Source organism: Rhipicephalus microplus, chromosome 8 (assembly GCF_043290135.1).
Source record: "Rhipicephalus microplus isolate Deutch F79 chromosome 8, USDA_Rmic, whole genome shotgun sequence".
NCBI classification, from domain to species: Eukaryota; Metazoa; Arthropoda; class Arachnida; order Ixodida; family Ixodidae; genus Rhipicephalus; species Rhipicephalus microplus.
The window spans coordinates 45,303,295-45,323,722 of record NC_134707.1 but is presented as its reverse complement, the minus strand read 5'-3'; the positions used below and the strand labels follow the sequence as shown (position 1 = coordinate 45,323,722).

Here is a 20,428-nt window from a genome sequence, read left to right as displayed (position 1 = left end):
CAAATGCATAATTTCGCAAGAGACATGCAACTGAAAAAAGGCCTGGGAAATAAGCATGAATGTTATTAGCCTACACATACGTAGCAAACGTAGAACAGCCAGTGACATAACACTTAGGAGTAAGTCCGATCTTACGCTTTATTATTGGCACGAGAAGTTTTGAAGCAGTACCTATCTCCTTCCCTAACGCGACAAGCTATTCTTTATTAGCCAGCGCTTTCATTGCAACAACATTGCATGCTGATGCTCGCCTTTATTGAATCACAGCGATAGTACAATTGATGCATTGTTAGTGCCAGATTGTGGACAAGCTATAACATTGGGTAAACATTTTTTCTTGGGCTTGATTGAAAGACGCATTCTTAGAGCAACAAAATTTGAGGAAGCTTTTTAGACTTTTTTTGTGCTGTATACAAGTGGCATTTTTTACACAATTTACACCCGTAGGTACTACATCAATAGAAATACGAATGCATTACATCATGGAGTAAGTTGCAGCTCACCAGTATAATTGAATTACATTCTCGACATGATAACCAGTGCACAATTATTATTAAATATAAAACAGCTACGATACTAGTTTATGTAATCTATACATTTTACTACAAGTATAACAGATGAAATAAAGTTCAATGGAAAGAAAAGAGGAGAAGATGGCATGAAGAGCAGGTCTTGTTTTTTCATTCCTCGCAAGAACAAATAGGAGAAACGTGATGTATTATTGTAGTCAAGACTCCGACGGAATCCCGTCTGGTCGGGGACAAACATAATGCAAAATAACAAAAATGCTAACCAAGGTGAAATACACAAAACTTAAACAGACGTTTCGGCTCCGCACACGGGAGCCTTGTTCACAGTGACCGCAAATGGCGTAGTGCGCTCTTCTTATGTATGTTTCATCACGTGTTGCAAACATCGCGCATACACAGGGGAAGTGTCCCAATATTTCTGTTCATCGTATGCGCAGTAGTTTGAATGGCCAAAGTTTCCATGTGCAATCGTGGTAACAAGGCTCCCGTGTGGGGAGCCGAAACGTCTTTTTAAGTTTTGTGTATTTCACCTTGGTCGGCGTTTTTGTTATTTAGCATTACGTGATGCATTATTATAAGCGACAATCGTATAGCACAAAAAATACGTTCAGACGCAAGTATCACCAAAATATTGTCATTGTTTCATTTTAGATCTACTAAAATAAAGAAGTATATAGCTTAATAACGTGGTTTGTACCCAGCTACAACATTCTGAACATCGTATACATGCCTCCTTTTTTTACAGTAGAGGATAAAAAAAGAATACTTACACCATAGTACTGGCCATCACATTTCTGTTCAGGTTTACTCGAATCAAACTTGGGAACTTCATCTGTGAATAAGAAAAAAATTTCCGGTACGAAAAAAACTCATATGCCAAAAGTATTGACACCAGCCCCGCTCAGCATCATTTAACTTATTGCTTTATCGTAGCAGAGCACTCGAACCGTTATAAGTCGAAGTGCGGTTTTACACTAATCTCCCTTTACCATTCCCCCGCTGCAGAAATGTATTTTGCTTGTCTTTCTAACGTGCAATGGCAATATTCTTTCTAGCTTGCTTTCCCTGCCTGCCTTGTTGTGGTGTGGATGCTTCTCACCTGACACGACATTCTTTTTAGGGATGTAAGTGCAGGTTTTCAAAAAGGAAGTGCGAAAAAGCTACATAATTATTCTTCTTGGCATCAAAAATAAACACCCCAATTATGTATGTTGAGGTCTCATGGAATCATGTTTGTGAGAGGAATCATGTTTGTGGAATCATGTTTGTGTTTGTGGAATCATGGAATCATGTTTGTGAGAATAGGAATCATGTTTGTGGAATCATAGAATCATGTTTGTGAGAATAGGAATCATGTTTGTGAGAGAGACGCAAACACTTAGTTTTTTACGCGATAACTGATTCATACTCGTATGTTTGTATTTGCTTTATTTGCATGCTTTCAGGTAGCCAGACAGCTATTTACTACCGACTGTTCAGAAGCAAAGAGTGTTCTAAAGTCCATGTAATTGAGTCCATAGACATTGAAAACCCTTTGCCTTTCATCGGCGAAGTCTTTAGGGGCAGGCCTTTTTGAAATAATGAACCGGTGTGCCGAGTAAAGTAATGTGAACCAATGTGCCGAGTGTAGAGCAATGTTCAGTGAATAATTCAAATGTCTAAACGTACCATCATGCGTGATATGGTGAAGTTTTCTTGTAGACTTCATGACGTGGCGCTATAGTTCTGTGTCGGTTGTGGGCATGCATCACCTTCATCATGTGATTCTGTTGTCGCATTGAACAGCGCTGCGTGTTTGTTTCTTCTCTAAAAGTTCCGTGTTTTGGCACTGATAAACCTGTCCAAATAATCATGAACCAACTTGCCCAAGCAGCAGTTTCAGCGAGTACTGCAACTGTGTAAAAACTCTTCACCTTGTCTTGTACCACTATCCTGACTTTGAACAAGATCAACGGACTTTCCAATAAGCCTTGAGCACACTGGATGGTCGTTCCTTTGCTCAGGAAATGATCTAGGGTGGATGGTCTCAGAGTTCATCAGTTCAGAAAACCACACGAGCCCTTCTAGAATTCTTCAAGGTAATATCACTGAGTGACCACCTGTGAAACTCTGCAGTCTGCGCGTTGTGTGGGAAGTTAATCTCCCTTTCTCTTTCTCTCTCATTCATTTTTCTCAATGTCCCCTATTCCCACATTTAGTGTTGCAAACTGCGCGTATAGTTGGGTTAACCTATAGCTACCTTTAACTCTGTGTTACATCTAAGTGAGAAAGCACAACAAAGTATTTCACATCGACCACCTCAGGTTTTGTCCTGTACTCAATTTAACAGGGCATATGTATTGTGGAGGTGGTAGAGATTTATTAGTCAAATTCAGACCGTTGTTTATATCGTACACTCACTACGTACCTGTATAAGTATCACCGACATTTGGCGTTGAATTTGCACCTACCGCGGAATTCCTGTGGTTGGTGTTTAAGTACAACCATGCTACTAGCCTCAACAACAAATTTGAAGTGTTTTAATCACAGAATTCAGCACTTTATCTGTGGCAATTTTATTTCAAGTGAACGAGGACGCTTATTATTGTCAAATTTTTCCTTTGCGACAAGCAATGTTATTTATAAATCAAAATTCAGACATCCCTTTTTGAAAGTGCAATTTCTATGTTGAAGCAGTGGTACTATATGGGGCTGAATTCTGATGTTGCTTCACCCAGTTAATTATAGGCACTTAGCGTAGATCTCCAACAGAAATAATATGACCAGCAGAGCGTGCCTGTCAAAGTGTCGCCAGAACACCCTGCCCAATGGCTCCTGAAGGTTAGCGGACTACTTTAGCACGTTGATATAGACATCCTTATGTTTACTATTGCTCCCGTTAAAATAAAACGAACAATGCCCTCTACATTTAGGCAATGTGCAATAGTATTTCACGCAACTAAAAGGCCATGATGTTTAGAAATCATAGTGGCAGAACCTGTTTCGACTTGGTGACAAATAATGCGAAGGCAATACAATGATTTTTGCCTCATTGGGTACTTAAGCTGTGCGCATTCCATCACTTTCTTAAAAACAGTGAACTGTGTCGTTCACAGTGTGTGCTTGGTTGATTATATAATTTACATATTTTACTAAGTAGTTCTTGATGTTACCGAGAGATACCAAAATAATACATTTTGTGCGAATTCCATCCACCTTTTGATACAATGGAGCCGATTATGCAGCTTTGTTAGTTTAATGTATGCTTGAATGAAATCTGCTTAGGCGTGGTCACTCTTTATATTTGAGCTTTTTAACTTTTAAATCTTTACCGCTTGAGCGCTCACTGATGTTAAGTAGTTCTTTCTAGGTGCTTGATAGTAACTGACGCGAGTGAACGAACACCTGCGCAGATGCAAGTAAAAAAAAAGTGATAGTTTTTTTTTTTTATCGCATTGCTGGACAACTTAGGGTTAAATTAAGCGTACAACATTTGTGTTTTAGTTTACGTTTTTTACTCATTGATTTATTTTGTGCTGTTGTAGACAGGTATCGGTTTGTAATACTTGTTTGCACGTTTGCTGCCCTACAGGTAAAATTAGGTAAAATTGACCAACTCAAAAGCATCGTGCGAACACTGTTTAGCAAGAAACGTTTATTTATCCCTTCACCTCTTTCTCACTATATATATCCAAAACTTCCTGCACACGTTAAATAAGAGACAAGGATGGAATTTATGCTCCAAACCTGACACCAGAAGACCGTTGTGAAGAATATGGGGTAATGTTTGTTGCTCTATATCCGTCCAACCAAACAGAATGCTTTCAATTCTGCTGATCGATCCATAACGCCAGCGAGATGGGGCTAACTTTGGTATCGGTGCTTGCAGCATTGCCTCATGCAGCACAAGATGTTTCATCAACGATGAGCACAAATGAGGAGGAATAACCGGTCTTCATAGAGTTACATAGAACATTGACATTAGTTGACAAGCTATCGTTTCCTGGTGTTTACTGTGTTAGCTACATTCTGTTGATACATATAGAAAAGAATCAGTGTTGCACTTTATTCCTATGTTCAATGCCATAGGCAAGCAGGTGTCTTCAAGCAGTGCTGGAAATCAGGTCCAATCATCACCATTATGAATCGTGAAATTCTGAAGCAGGCATAACATGCAATTCTCCAACTTTCAATTTCTTTGTCACCACTCTTCTCTTCGTAGGAAAGGCTATGGAAAAGAATGTATTGATGCACCTGGACTGGTTGCAGATTATCTACAATATCTACTTTCCGCAATTATCAGACTTCAGAGAGGGCCACCGCCACATCGGCAATGTGTGAGATCTTATGAACTGCATGGAACTCAACAATTCCGTGATATCAATTAAGCCTTCAATAACGTGACTAACTAGGATATTTTGTATGCCTTGAAGTCTGTTAGAAATGGTGGTCATAGGTGCCACTATAGATTTTGGACTACGCCGCTGCCCACTTAGTCTCTATGTCCACATAAAGGTGTCATCCCAGTACGCAGTGCATTCAGTACTTCCCCATGGTGGTGTTCTAAGTAACAGCGTTACGGAAATTATAAATTCTCTTTAAACTTTCATATTCAACGAGAGGTCACAATGTCACCAAAAAATTTCCACTCCTGCTTCCACTGCGTTTGACGTCTACGTTGCACGTAAAATTTAGCTTTCTCTCGTTAGATGCGTGTGAAGTCCCTTGTTTATTGACGTGGCATTCGCTGGGCCAAAGATGCGGACACCCCGCGTTCAAATATCAAAGTAAATAGTTGGAGATACGACATTTTCCGCTGGTTACCAAGCAGCGCTGGCAGCTGCTCATAAAATGCATTGCTACTCATGTACACAGCTCTCTGCAAAGTTCTCCAATGCAGCCTTCATGAACTGCAAGGCATTCCGCGAACCAACATACAAGCGGTCATTGGAGCTCAAGCGAACGCCAAGAGGGCATCACTCGGACTATGAAAATTTCGCAGAATATTACAAACCCCGCTGACGGCACATTCCTATTGGCTCCACTGCTTCTGCAGAAGGAATTCTTCAAGTCCACTTGCGCTATCTTACCAGATTGCCACAGCCTGCCTCTCCGTCAGACAGTCATAGGCGTATCAGCCGGCGGCCAAAGGGGAGCTCCTCCCAATGAGAAAAGTTTAGAGGGCTAAGCTTCCTCGCCTTTCGTCAGGGGTCACTCTTGGCTTCACGCTAGGGAAACCATCAAGGCGTAGTTTTCTATCACAACGGTAATCACGCAATTGTGTTCCTACCGGAATATGGAATTGTTACGAGGCTATGTTACATCAGTGCCACTGCGATGAGTGTCTTTGTACGTTTCATATATATATCCCGGCTACGAGTGAGGTAGGTTGGCAGCTTTACTCTCCCACTCGCGAAAGAGTTGGTACGCCACTGCAGATGCAGACAGTGATCTCAAGGTATGGAGATTGCCCCCGGGGCACTAATAAAGGGCATCAATGGCGGCAATGCTACCCTACAATATTGCTCTAAAATCAATTGTCAGTTTTATGCCGGAGTTCAAGAACACATACGAATACGCAGATTACCACTTGGGTATATTTTTGTAGAGCATGCAGCAACTGTTACAAAGTTCACTATAATACGTTAACTGACGTCTGTGTTACGCCTGCACTCTGGCTGCAGTTAATGCTATCGTAGACTAGACAGCTCAAGTTCTGGGTAGTTTTCACCGAATGAAGAGCAGCCCTGTTGTGGCTGAAGCCATTTCGCACACAAGGAGAAAGTCTAATAAATACAAAACGCTTGCGCAACGAAACCTGCAAACACACTATATAAGTGTTGCGCAGTGAATAAGAGCCAGCTGTGGAACGGAAGGCAACATCTACGCTGAACATGATTACAATTCTGTTGACGATGCATGGACAGAATTATATATCTCTCACGAGAGCATGTAGTGGCGCACGTATCATAACACACTTGTCGCTAGCAATTATCCTCATAGACAGATGCAAGTATTGATTGTCGACCACCGTACTAAATTTATCCATATTTTGTACTCCACATGCCAAGACACCTTATTTGCAATCAAAGGCGTCTTAGATCACCTCAGACTACACAATTTTCATACAAACTACTTCTTGTGCACGATTAAAATAACTGACGTGCACATACGCCCTGTAGTGAAGTAGCACACTTCAGAAAGGGACAAGTGTAGTGTAGCGACCATGGTGTCCATCTTGTCAGCCTTGCCTGTGTTAAAAGGGCGCCACTTCGTGGTAAGGTATAAAGGTGGGTCACCAACTCACCCAGCTAAACCTTATGGCCCACATACATTCAGTTCAACACCCAAAAATACCTAAACCAAGATCGGTGTGACAGCTGGCAATACCTTTAGGACAAATAGCTTCTTAAAATGGCATTGCACTTTCAGCAAGCCTTGAGCTTTGAGCTGTGGTATATTCTCAACCCCTAGCAGAGCACCGTCAGCGCGTTAGTCGCCACAAAACTGCTGTTGACGTTTTTGTGGTTCACAAGGCTTAACAAAATTTTGCAAGAAGTACATCCAACGAATGCGTTGTGGTTATGTATGATATGTGTTTATCAGCACACACTTAACGATTATCACCAGTTTTTGCACTAGCATGTTAAGCGAATGCAGACGTTAGCAAAGCACATTTGTTTAAAGCATTTGTCTCTATGCAGCATTGAGTGCTCTGAAATCTGCATTATTAGCGATTGCGCATAAAATGTTTATGTATTATTTTTCTGTCGCGTGATTAATCTGAAAATAAAAATGACCTTGTTTCCCACTGAAAGGATACATTGTGGCTTGCACATACTGGGTTGTCGATATTAATAATAAGTAAACACATCTAAGCCTTGAGGAGTTGGTTAAGTACCCCACCCGTCCTGAGTGACAAAAAATAAAACTTGAATATAGCCACGTTCACCACTTAGCATTTTTGGCTTGTATGGGTCTCCCAACATGCTTATAGAATCCTTATGGCTAATCATTCAGATTTTGAATCTCTATAAAAATTCGATTTCTTAAAGAAAAAGAAGACTTCCTTCCTGATTCCCTCTACATTTTTCAGTATGATAAAATAGTTTTCGTAAGCGCAAATTCACTTTGGGCAAAAGTTTCCGGTTGAATTCATGTTGATAATTACACTGTTTCTAGGGACATCGTTCTCAAAGATGAAATAAAAAAAGTGTTTTCAAAATAACTCTTACCCTCAATCAATATACAGATGCTTCTAATGCAATGCGCTCGTCTTCCAGGAAATTTCTCCTTCTGAAAGAAAAGAATACGTTCTACTGTTGTTTTTGCTAGGCAGAATGTACGTTGATGAACTTCAAGAAAACTGCATTTTGCACAATGACATTATCGTACAACATATTTGGCTGAAAGGTTAGAGAACTACTACAATGTAATTAAACATCCTTTCCTCCCCAACCCATCCCGTTTTAAAAAAGGCAAATATTTGTTATTTATATTTAAAGGGCAGAAGCTAAGTTATACTTTTCTGGAATGCAGATTTACCTCTTGCACTACCAGTTTTTTTTAATGTTCACTATTGTGGTACTTTAGTCACGGTGCTTCTCTAGTGATCCGAAGCATACAAGTTTATCTGGACCACCACATGTTTATTTTGATGTCCGGATAAACTTAGAGGTCTGCGTTGCGTGCGATTATATTGGAAGTTTGAAATTAAGGGACTCTTAAACTTCGCCATTACGAATTTAGCACAATAAAGATATTTTACTCCTAGTGCGTATTTCAAACAACTAATATGTGAAATTTTTTCGAACTTTTATAGTGGTTGACTGGCTTTAAGCTATAAAGTCGTCAGGATATTCCAATATTCTGACACGAAAAGGCAACGTACGCTTGTACCATGCATTATTACGGCAATATTTCGCGTTGTATTGCGAAGCATGTATACAGGATGCATTTGTTAGTAAAGCTGATAGTTACTGTAACTGAAAGTTCAAGCAGATGAAGTTATTTTAACTGTACTCACATGCACAGGCGTGGATATGTGGTAGAACACCCCCTCACCACACAAAAGTTGGGGTTAAATCCCCACTCAAACCCAGAACTTCTATATATTATTTGCATGTTTCTCAATTTTATGGTCTCGCAAAGATGATGATTTTTTCGCTCAAACTCAACGACACCGATGCTGACGCCTAGACCATTACCGGAATTTTCACGAAACGAGCTTTTTAAAGCTATGATGTTAAAACACCACGTGGTTGAAATTTTTGGGGTTTCACCCACAGCACTAGTCACAATCATATTGTGGTTTTTGGGCGTAAAGTAGTACATTTGCGTTGATTTTTTAAATGTGAAGCATTCCTTAGTCACACAATGTTGGGTGCTTTTTTTTCTTGCTGTAGCTCTTCTTTCTTTGCCCCGCCGCGGTGGTCTAGTGGCTAATGTACTCGGCTGCTGACCCGAAGGTTACAGGGTCGAATCCTCGCTGCGGCAGCTGCATTTCCGATAGAAACGGTAATGATGTAGGCCCGTGCACTCAAATTTGGGTGCACGTTAGAGAACCCCAGGTGGTCAAAATTTCCAGAGCTCTCCACTACGGCGTCTCTCATGTTCTTGAGATGGTTTTGGGACATTAAACCCCACATATAAATGAATGAACTTAAGCTCTTCCTTTCTTACCTCGACTGTGGTTTACCCTTTCCCCATCCTTACATGTAAGGTAGACAACAGAAGCAAAGGTTTGTGAGGCTCCCTCCCATTTTATATTTTTATATCTTTCACTAGATGCCAAACACTATAAATTGATATTCATATAATGATTATTAATTCCACATAACTTCTCAAGTGGTGTGACCACCCCGTTGCACTGTCACCAATTTTCTGCGAACACTGCCCCTGTAGTGTTCGAGAAGCTTCAGGACTGTGGTAGATTGTTTTGTTAAAATTACACCCACTTCGCAAATATTACGGATTGTTCTGGAATCTAGAACCTACGTCAGGGGTGCACACTCCCTATATCTCTCATGTATTCACTCTCGGCAGTGGGAGTGCCGCTTTTACCAAAGGCAGTGGCCGCGCATGTCACTAAAAATAAATCAAGAATGAAAAAATTTTTTCGTGACGTCACAGGTGAGGTCCTCAAATAGAAAGAAAGGACAAAAATTTGAGAGGAAGAAGGTTGCCGTGGAAGCCCCTCCCCCCTTTCCCACTACGCATGCAAGCGGAATGCGCTCGTGCCTTATTTGAGGTCTTCGGGCTGCTTCGGCAATGCGGCTATTAAATTTTAGAATGACTGTAAGTTGGGCATGTTGGTGTAAATTCATGAAAAAACAAGTGATATCCAACTTTGTTAATTTTTTTTATTTTCTTCGTGTTTTGTGAAATGGCAAAAGTTAAGCTGACTGATTTCTCAGTAAGATGGAACTAGATCAACACAAATGAAATAAGTGTTTTAATTCATGTAATATATGAAAAACAGATACATAACACATAGTGCAGAAGTGTCAACTTTGATACGCAGCTTTAATTTGCAATTGACATATTCACATAGTAAACGTTAAACCCAAAATATCCAAACCAATGTAAAAATATTAAAAATAGCGAGTAATATGTGTAGTATTTGATGCAATCACGTTTGTTATGACGGCGCACATAGTTTTCTTATAAAACCTGATTACCGAACGAGGCTAAAGTTTGGAGGCATGGAGAGGATTGAAGCGTTTATGAGCTTTTCAATGGGAACATCGCTGGAAACAGGGTTACGGCAAGTTAACTTGACGATTGTCAGGGCAACAGCATTGCTTTGACGAAGAAAAGCTCACTTGTCAAACTGTTGCCTCCAGAGACATTCCCTGTAATGATTTAGAGAAGCACTCTTTTCTCGGCATGTATTTGAGTGGGAGTATCAGAAGTAAAGAGTCAGAAATCTTAAACCACGGCTAAATGAATTCTGTGAGCAGTAAGATTTCCATAATAAAAGAAGCAGAGACTATGAAGGCAAGCCAACACAAATTCAATTGTTTAAATTAACGCACTCTCCCAACAGGAGCTTGGCTGCATTGTTCAATTAGCTAAGAGACACTGTACTTCTGTCAGGCCAGTCAGGCTTTCAGAGAACTGGGGCTTACTCACATGTACTCATACAAAATCAATACTTGCTCAAATATTGAATCCAAATTCTTGTGCTCACCTTTACCTTTAGGAAACGCTGAAAACCCTTTGCAGAACTAGAAATTCCTGAATAATCACACCGCAGAGCCGCGGAAAACATGTCTTGCCAGATTAAGCCATATTCTACGAATGCATAGTAAATTCGTTCGGCGTAGCAAACTGCGGCTTCCGAACTCTGTCCGTCACAACTTGCTGTCTTTATCTTCCCTGGACTTCACACGCCAACCGAGTAAAATAACTGAGCGCAATCTAACTTCTAATATCACTGAGCGAGGGGCGAGAAGGAGCGTGGGCAAGCGCTACGAACGCAAGTCAATCACCGTGCTTCGCCTGATTTAAAATTCAAGAATTATAAAAAATGAGAGGAGACATAAACAAAGGAGAAGTTCTTCACAGGGGTATCATTTGTTTTTTATTTCTAAAAACATGTGGAAGCTAATGAATGTCAGCATTCACATCAACCTCACTCCGTCCAACCGGATCTTCGGATGCCCGGCAACCGTTACGAGCCTGCATGCTTTTCGAAACCAAAACTAGAGCTGAGTTTTCGGGGCCTACCTAATTGACCGCTACAACAACGCTATATTTGATGGCTCGTGTATAAATTCCCACGGGTTTCACCACATGTCAGTTGATCAACGGCTGACGCTCTATTCACTGCCATTGGTGCCACTGTGTTACTGCACTGTAATCTGACTTTCTGCATACCAGCCACAAGTTCAGCCTGATAAACAGTTTTCATGTGACCACCGCCCCGCAGCTGTGGTCTGGTGGCTGAGGTACCCGGCTGCTGACCCGCATGTCGCGGGATCGAATCCCGGCTGTGGCGGCTGCATTTCTGATGAAGGTGGAAATGCTGTGGGCCCGTGTGCTCAGATTTGGGTGGAAGGTAAAGAATCCCAGATAGTCCAAATTTCCGGAGAGCTCCACTACGGCGTCTCTCATAATCATAAGTTGGTTTTGGGGCGCTAAACCCCCACATATCAAACAATCAATAATTTGAACATATAGCTTGCTACCTTCGTGCAGGTCACATCACCATGGCATTATCCTAACAATCAATCTGCTACTAAACTTGTGACTAAGGCGTGCTCTCTCTATGTGTGAGTGTGTTCAGTAGCTGCCTTTAAAATAAAAAAAAAGTGCTCATGTCTAAGCTGTCTTCCTAATAACAAATTTATGTAACAGCACCACTACAATTTGCATTAGACTAGCTTAGCCCTCCAAAAATAATTTTATTTCTATTATGAATTGCAACAGAATCGAAAGTTGGGCTAGTTGGATATGCATGGTATAACTATCAGTTAAAGCGCACGAAAACAGACAAGAAGAGTTAAGCGCTTGTCCTCTCTTTCTGTCTGTTTTCGTGCGCTTTAACTGATAGTTATACCATTTCTATTATGAACAAACAGCCACAAAAAAGCGGGAAAAACAGAAATTATTTTTATATAGTGACTAATTTATGCAACAAGGACAGACACCAGGAAGTTAATATCCCTTGGCGCCTAGCTCTCTGTATTAGACACAGTATTTGTACGCAAGAACAATTGTAGAACACCTGCCACTTCTTTCGGAGCGTTCGGCTGGTCATATTTAGAGAAGGTTCATCTGTCTGTTGCACTAGTGTTTTTGGGTAAAGGAAAATATTTTGAACGAACGAGTGGTCATACAGGTGGAAATTCCAGCTTAACACAACTTACATTGCTGCATTTTATAGGCCTTTATTATTAAAAATACCATATTAACAAAGCGCATAGATTGCAGTTGGCCTGTTACGTAAAAAACGTTTGAGTGGTTTGGGTGTAGTAGAAAGAATTTTTTTAGTGTACACTAACCCGCTATTTGCCAGATAGCAAAGAAAACGATGAAGAAGAAAGTCACCGGTACAATTGAATACTTTTTCTCTCCTTGTGTAATGAAAAAGTGTATAATAATTGCTTTTACTCATACCTCACATCGTGTCCCATCATTGTGAGTCCCTTTTACTATTTGTTTTTTAGAGGAATAGCACTGGTAGTAGCAGCTTGTTCTTGGGTAGTCCTAAAGCGAAACAAAAAATGTCTTAGCAATCTGTTTGTAATGTGATTTTGGATGTACGCTTACTTTTATGAAGTCACAATATTGGATCCCACTCACATATAAAAAAATAGGTCAATACTAGTAGTGTACATTTTTTTTGGCATATTGCCGATTTGTCTCGATGTGAAGTATAACAAAAGTAGCATTGCATGTAGCCGACACTCAATATTTCTTGGACAAAAAAAAAAACAGGTGAATTAAAATAGTCGTAATTCGCTTCCGCTTTTGCTCTTCCAACTCTGCGGTAGCATTGAAAAAAACACTGAAAAAAGCACAAACAATTATGGGGCCTTCTTCATACGAAGCGCTGAATTTATGCAGCAGAAAAATATACGTTATATCAAGCACATTATATAATGCTTTAAACAATCTGCTTCAAAATAGTTGTCATCACGATTGGCCTTGCTACGCCCACTGCAGTTGCAGGAATTATAAAATTATTTTCACTGCAGGTTTGTTGAAGTGAAACTCGTGAGAAGAAACATTATTCAGTACATGAGCGTATGATAAAATTTCCTAATATGTATGAAGAAATATTCGGCGTTGAAACATCACTTCTTACCAAATTGCGGCAAAATCATGGAAACACTTTGTACTAGCTGAGTGGCAGTAAAAAAAGCAATTCAATTTCGAAGCTCAAGTGTATTTTAAAGAACAAATAATTCAAACAATGTCCTTGACGTTGTCTTTAAAAATGCCAAAAAAAAGCGGCTTGGTTGTAAACACGGCACATTAAATACCTACTGCCTGAACAGGGGAACACTTCATATGCTTAGGCAAATGTAAATGATGCAATCTAAACGTGATTCGAATAACTATGATAAAAAAACACGGCATGTAAACAGCGTGCATGCAAGTTTAAAATTGCTCCTTGACATGCATGATTCAATATGAAATTAAAATTTATTCCCCAACAAGAGCATGTTTGTTGGGGGAAGCTAAATGTTCTTATAACAGCTTGAAGGGCCCTGACCACCTGATACATAGGATAGCAAAAACAAAAACCACCAGGCCTGCGCAAAGCGTAAAGCAGTCACAGCAAAAGCTGGAAGTACGGTCTTTCAGGGCCTTTTCTAAACACTGTTTGGGTAACTGTTACAAGCACACTTATTCGGTACCCAGTTCGCAATGAATAATCATACTTGTTTATTAGGCCAGCGTTAACTACGCTATATCATTCGTTATTCTTTGAAGAAGCGTGGTATCCACTACGCACTTGCAACGAATTTTATTCAAATTTTTGTGCTATGGCTAACCGCGACGAAGAATTATGCCCGAAGTGGGTGTGCGCCCTAGTTATTAGGTGATTAACAAGCGCCGGCATAGGGGTTGGTTGGTTGTAGATGGTTGACAGTCACGACGCGCCGAGTAGCACACAAATTGTGTGTCCTACCTGTGCTTTCCAGGTGTCTATTTTTGTGTACCATTCAGCGTGTCGTGAATGTCATCAATGTAATAAAGAACAACCTTTTAGACCTGGCTGGTGCATCGAATGACCTACTTGTTACGCAATTCACATTGAGTGACGTTTGGTTGCTCCTTTGATGTTCTGAAACGCGTTACTCATACTACCGCAATTTTTTTCCCGGCATCAAGCCTGCCTAAGACAAGTTTGCAACAAATTTCGGAGCAGCGGTGTGGCTCTGCAGTGTAATACAGAGCTGGCCCGCAGGACACCAAGGGTAAAATCTCTTATATGTCTTTAATTGTTTTTATTCTTTTTATTTAGCGCGATAGCGGTTACGGACAAGGCGGAGAACTATGGCACCGCACCTCACCCTTGTGATCTCATAACAGCTTTTAATATAAAAAAACATTTGTGCTTCAGCATTGTGAGAAAAACGTAGGTACCAGCAGCTTAGCGATCCCCTGTTACGTTAACACATGTATGAAATTCTTACTGGGCGTAGTATGCCATCACAGCTTGGCAAATGCTTGTTGGGCTTATTGAGGGGTGAGACCCCAAATGCGTTTGAAAAAGGATAGCGCTGAACGGCGCAGTGGTTCCCTGTGGTACAAGAAAAAAATAAATATCAACAAAATGAGCACTTGCAAAGTATACAAGGTGTACAGACATGTGTCATAAAATATTTGCGAAATGCTAGCTGAATACTGCCAGCTCACTGAGGGCAGTTGATTCATGGCCTTGTCCGACAAAACATTTATAGGATACGTATAGGGTATGTGGACGTCCGCCCATTCACGTGGGCGCGAACAGGAAAATAGTATTTTGTGCGCAGTTAGAGTCCTCGAGCACCTCAATTCGGATACCCAACAATCGCAGTGTCACGACGTCTGATTAATTTTTGGCCTGTTCAGTTGTCACATGTGTCGTGGGAGGGCCCCGTTAACCATTGTGATGCGTTGTCCGTTTTATTTTACAACAAAGAATCATTGCCGCCATAGTCACACAAGTCAGATACTTGAGGCATGTAACTGTTACGTCACAATCATATAACTGGCAGCGTCTGTTAGTCACTATACGATGTACAACGACCAAGTATTGATTGCATGCCATTCAAGGGGTGTCAGCCAAATCTGCACGCTTGTAGATTCTTGAGCACAATATGTACACCTCTTTCATCTCTGTCACGACTCCAGTGGTATTTGTTTGCCACTAATGGGAAGTTCAGGGTTACTGTACTTATAGCAGCTTGCTTTTCTCAATTTACTTTAGGTGACATCATTTGGTACTGACGTATCCACCAGGCTGGAATATGCGAAAGAAATGCACGTGCATTTGCAACACACGAGGAGCCAGCAGGTTCACACTCATTGCTTGTTGTGAATTCTTCACTCGTTTGCGAGTCTAGCACTTAAGGCTTCAAGTCGTTTAAATGTGGAGCATTTCATAGTCCCACCTACTCACAAATAAGTCGTCGGTGATGTTGTCAACATCCCCTGTGCATGTCCGCGTCTCGTACGACATGCTACCGTTTCGTGTCAACTGGCGCTCCCCCTATATGCTTACTCGCCTCGCAAAGCCAACGCAGGCAGCGTCTGCTAGTACAAACCGACTACTCGGGCTGCACAACCGTTCACTGGCCACTGGATCGCACATTAGGAATTCAGTCAATGGCACCTCTACTTGGCTTTCACTTTACTTGATTCTTTGCTCGACTCGTGTAGACTCGATGGAATCGATGGAAGCAACAGTACTTTCAACCAGTAGTGGCACAAAACCCATCCTCAGTGTCCCAGCACTCGTTGAAAGCAACGCTTCTCCTTTATTCAATACATAGGAATAAAATAAAGATGAAATAACAAATATGCATTCTCAAACCATACTTCATTACGCAACATTCGCTCCATACCCCCCCCCCCCCCCCCCCCTCTGCGGCCCATTTACTAGATTTCCGCATGGGAGGATGCGGGTTGCTACTAAATGCGAAGCCTTTCTTAGCGACCTTCGGCAACATTGAGCATCTATCTATCTATCTATCTATCTATCTATCTATCTATCTATCTATCTATCTCTCTATCTATCTATCTATCTATCTATCTATCTATCTATCTATCTATCTATCTATCTATCTATCTATCTATCTATCTATCTATCTATCTATCTATCTATCTATCTAGCCGCCTACGACTTTTAGCTCTCCTGGTCGTTTCGATAATGGTACCAATACCGAACTTGGTATGAGATAACATGACTGTATGAAGAACATATATGACTAGTGATAGCATAAAAAATGACATATATGTCATGAATCTCATAATTAACATTTTATCGTCCTGCAGCTCTTGCGGTGGTTTCGTTCACATGGCATATTGCAAAACTGGTATGATATGACACGATTGCTTAGCGAACACAAGCTGCCGACCCTGAGCAGAAAATCATGACATGCGCGTCATGTAACAACATGACTACATGCCACGCTCATAATGCGCTCGCGCGCGTTCCGCTAGCGTCACATATACCTAATTTGGTATTACAGTACGTGAATGAATGGCGAAGGTATGTGATTGGTGAAGACATAATAATAATCATGAGATGCGTGTCAGGTAACATGACTACATGCTACGCTCATGATGCGCTCGCGGTCATTTCGCTAGCTTCACTTATACTAAATTTGGTACTAAGGGACGTAAATGAATGACGAAGGTATAATACTGGTGCAAAAATTATAAACATTAGATGCGTGTCATATAACAACTAGACTACATGCTGCGCTCTCGATGCGCTCGCTGCCGTTGCGCTAGCTTCCCATGTACCAAACTCGGCATTACGCGACGCGAACGGACGACATAGGTAAATGACACATCCAAACATCATAATCACGACATACGTATCATGTAATACCATGGCTGCATGCCACACTGATGATGCGCTGGCGGCAGCTTTGCTAGCTTCACATATGCCAAATTTCTTAATTCGTGACGCCAATGCATGATGAAGATATGTGATTGGTTCAAACATGATAATCATGAGATGCGTGTCATGTGAGAACATCACTACATGCCTAAATTAAGGCGCCAATTGTATGGCAGGAACACGCCAGCGTTGACACGCCAGGCACTGGTCCTGCCATATATTCGATGGCGCGCGCCGTGCTGCGTTGCTTTGATGCACTCGCGTTTCAGTGCGTCCGGCGTTTCTCCGTCACGAAAAGAGAGAGACGCAGTGTTATCTGGGTAATGTATCGGCGGGAAAGGTGGCATATCGCATTTTGCGCCGGTTGCCGTCGGGCCTTGCCGACTGACGCTGGTCGCGCCTGGCGTCAGACTATAGAATGCTCGCATTTTGCTAACGTAGCATCGCTGTGCCCAGCGTGCGCGTGCGTCAACGCTACATGGGAGTACAATAAGTCCTTCATGATTCGCTCGCAGTGGTTTTGCTAGCTCTACATATACCATATTTGGTGTCACGTGACGTCAATGGATGACAAAATATATGACTGGTGCAAACATAATAATCCTGAGACACGTGTAATGTAAGAACATGGCAACTTACTACGCTCATAGCGTGCTCCCGGCCGTTTCGCTAGCTCCACATATACTAAATTTGGTATCAGGTTTTGTGAATAGATCACGAAGGTAAACGACGCTTCCAAGAAAATAATCATGACACGGAAGTCATGTACGGCATCAATTACCTCTTTTAATTACCTTAAAGTGACACATGAACATTTCTCATTTGTGCTTCGCATATCATCGATTCCCACTGTACGTGGTATCTGCCATTTTTTGCAATTTAATCTGTTTTATGTGCGCTATAACCTGGCCGAAAGATAGACTCTCCAACTACTAAGCTTCGGCGGTACGAAAAAAGTGCATATATTTACCTGTAGCAGGTAAACTAACGGTGGCGATCTTGATTTTCAGATTTATGGCAGCTTTCAGGCAGCCAGAGCTAGCCAGAGCGTCAGCTGGCTAGTTTCAGCCAGAACTTGAAGCAGTGGCGTCGTCACGTGTGTGGGCAACCCGAGACAACCCGAAGCCTGAAGCTGCCTGAAGATTGCAAAATCAAACGCTGGGACAGTCAGCGTAAACACAAACAAACGCTACCATCGCGGCAGCGAATGAAACGATGCGCCGCGTGCGCGCTGTTTTTTTATGCGAAGCAGCTCTTTGACGAGCTTGTGTAATGCTGTCCGCCCTTTTCTCCGTGCCAACGCAGCGCACCACACTCCCCTCGTCGCAGGTGTTGGGATGGTGTCAAGTAGGTCACACCTTACCTCGCAGTGCACGGTGACGTCACAATCTACCTCGCGTCCCACATGCTCGCCACGGGTCACCTTTCTCTGGCTTCACCCTCTACATGGCTGGCAACGTTCCAACGCTCTTCCAGTGAACCCACTTTCGGCTCGTTTTCATGCAATGGAGAGGACGTCAGAAATCGAAGCTCTTTCGGCCGCCGACACATGCGCCGAAGCGATTTGGCCTAACCTGGCCGTCGCCGGCGTTGGGAGGGTAAGCAGTACCAATCGCGTTCGCGAATTGTGATGCACGCCAGCAACACCGTAGACGTCCGAGCCAGAAAAGCCGAACGCAAGCGTTGGCAGTGGAAGACCAACGACACCGACGAGGTACAACTCAAGCACGACGATCGCGTTCGAGAACGGAGGTGGCGCGCCGTTACACCACCGAGACGCGAGCCAAGGAAGCCGAGCGGAAGCGCCGAGAGCGGAAGGCCAACGCCGGCGAATCCTTGACGTCGATTAACGCATGCAAACACAAGAAGGAGTGAGCTAGTTCAACCACAATCGTCTTCACTAAGCGCACAGAAAGCAGACATGGCACCACAATCGACTACTCCGAAAAATATACCTCGAAAGTTCTCTCCATGCATGTGAACGAACGCGTATACATCACTCTTGAGGCATTTGCACGACGCAGTTCACCGGCAACAGTTAGCCGCATTGTTCGCGAAGGAAGCTTCCCGGGAAACATAACTAACGCGATAACCAGTAGCTTAAAATGCTCGCCGCCACTTGAAATCGCCCTATTTGGCACGGTGGAACAAGCTTTAGAAGCTAATGACAAGTGAAGGTGCCGTCCTTAAGCACCCAAATTGCAATCCGTGGAGTCCTCGCAAAGATGGCGGCAAACGCGTGTCGTATCTTTTCCGTGACTGCTGGCCGAAGTTATATCCAATACCTTCCAGAGAGCTTGCACGACTCAATCGTCCTGGACGATTCTGGCTACTCTCGGACTTTCCGCGGAAAGCCGGAACCGCCCCACCCGAGAAATTGAAACAGGCATCGACGCGGAACTCGGTGTGGCGTTTACTGGAGTAAAACATCGTTTGAAACGCAAGGACGCAGGAGGCGTGTTGCGTTTCGTGTAGTTTTCGTCGCAGATATACGAGCCAAATGTGTGTTTACTCTCAAAGAGTCATCAAGCGTTGCGGGCGATGTAGATGGTCAAGCAGGAGATCATTGTGTTGCCAGCAGGCGGAAACACTGACACCTGCCGGTGGTGCGGCTAGCGTGCTGCGGGTGAGAGAGAGAGAGATTAACGTCAGCGCGCACCAATGAGCGAAGCATGTGAGGGGAGCGTGACGTCAGCGCACAGCTGCGGCGTGACCTACTTGGCACGACTCCAACAACTGCGGCGAGGGGAACGCATTGTGGCACGTTCGTTTGGACGCATGTAAGTAGGCGTTACATACGTGAGTCAAAGAGCTGCTTCGCCGGAAGTGCGCCACGAAAAAGACGAAGCAACCAAAGAAAAACGAGAGCGCTCTGGCTAGCTCTGGCTCCCCGTGCTGAGCCAGAAGTGGAAAATCAAAGAGCCCCAGTGTGAAGTTACTATATTTCAATATATTAGAACAATGAAAAGTTGAGCCATCTTTCAATTATTCAGCACTTATTTATCGTTCACCCTAATGCGAGTGTTTCCTGCCTCCGTAATCTCCCAATCATCTCTGTTCTCGGAAAGTGTTGTATCCGTGAAGCAGGGGCACTTATTAGTACACTTGAAGTGATTCTCGAATTATGAATATTTAGGTTCAGAAGTGCTAATAAAAATGGCAAATATATTGCTACACTATACATATAATTGGATGTTACTGTAGTGTACTTGTCGATGTTTGTATTTTCCCTATATGAAAAGCCCATAACGCTGCAGGGTCGTCTCTCAACATGCGCAACCAACACGTTTTAAATAACGTCTTCAGACCAAAAGTATTGAACTTGTGGCTGGTATTGTGTTCATACTGG

At 42.4% G+C, this 20,428-nt stretch overlaps 1 protein-coding gene across 7 annotated transcripts in view; it reads right to left on the bottom strand.

Moving 5' to 3' along the window:
- The window catches only part of LOC119165370 (uncharacterized), a 70,186-nt gene that overhangs the window by 18,226 nt on the left and 31,532 nt on the right, over positions 1 to 20,428 (bottom strand). For 5 of the 7 annotated variants that reach the window (XR_012885590.1, XM_075871678.1, XM_075871674.1 and 2 more), the window contains 4 exons: positions 14,663 to 14,769; positions 12,633 to 12,722; positions 7,745 to 7,805; positions 1,301 to 1,362 (listed from right to left, as the gene is read on the bottom strand). Coding sequence is in view for 6 of the 7 variants with exons in the window: in XM_075871678.1 (XP_075727793.1) it covers positions 1,301 to 1,362; positions 7,745 to 7,805; positions 12,633 to 12,722; positions 14,663 to 14,769 (320 nt within the window). In the remaining variant the exon portion in view is untranslated. The remainder of the gene's footprint in view (positions 1 to 1,300; positions 1,363 to 7,744; positions 7,806 to 12,632; positions 12,723 to 14,662; positions 14,770 to 20,428) is intronic. The other 2 variants (XM_075871677.1, XM_075871676.1) reach the window with 2 other exon arrangements.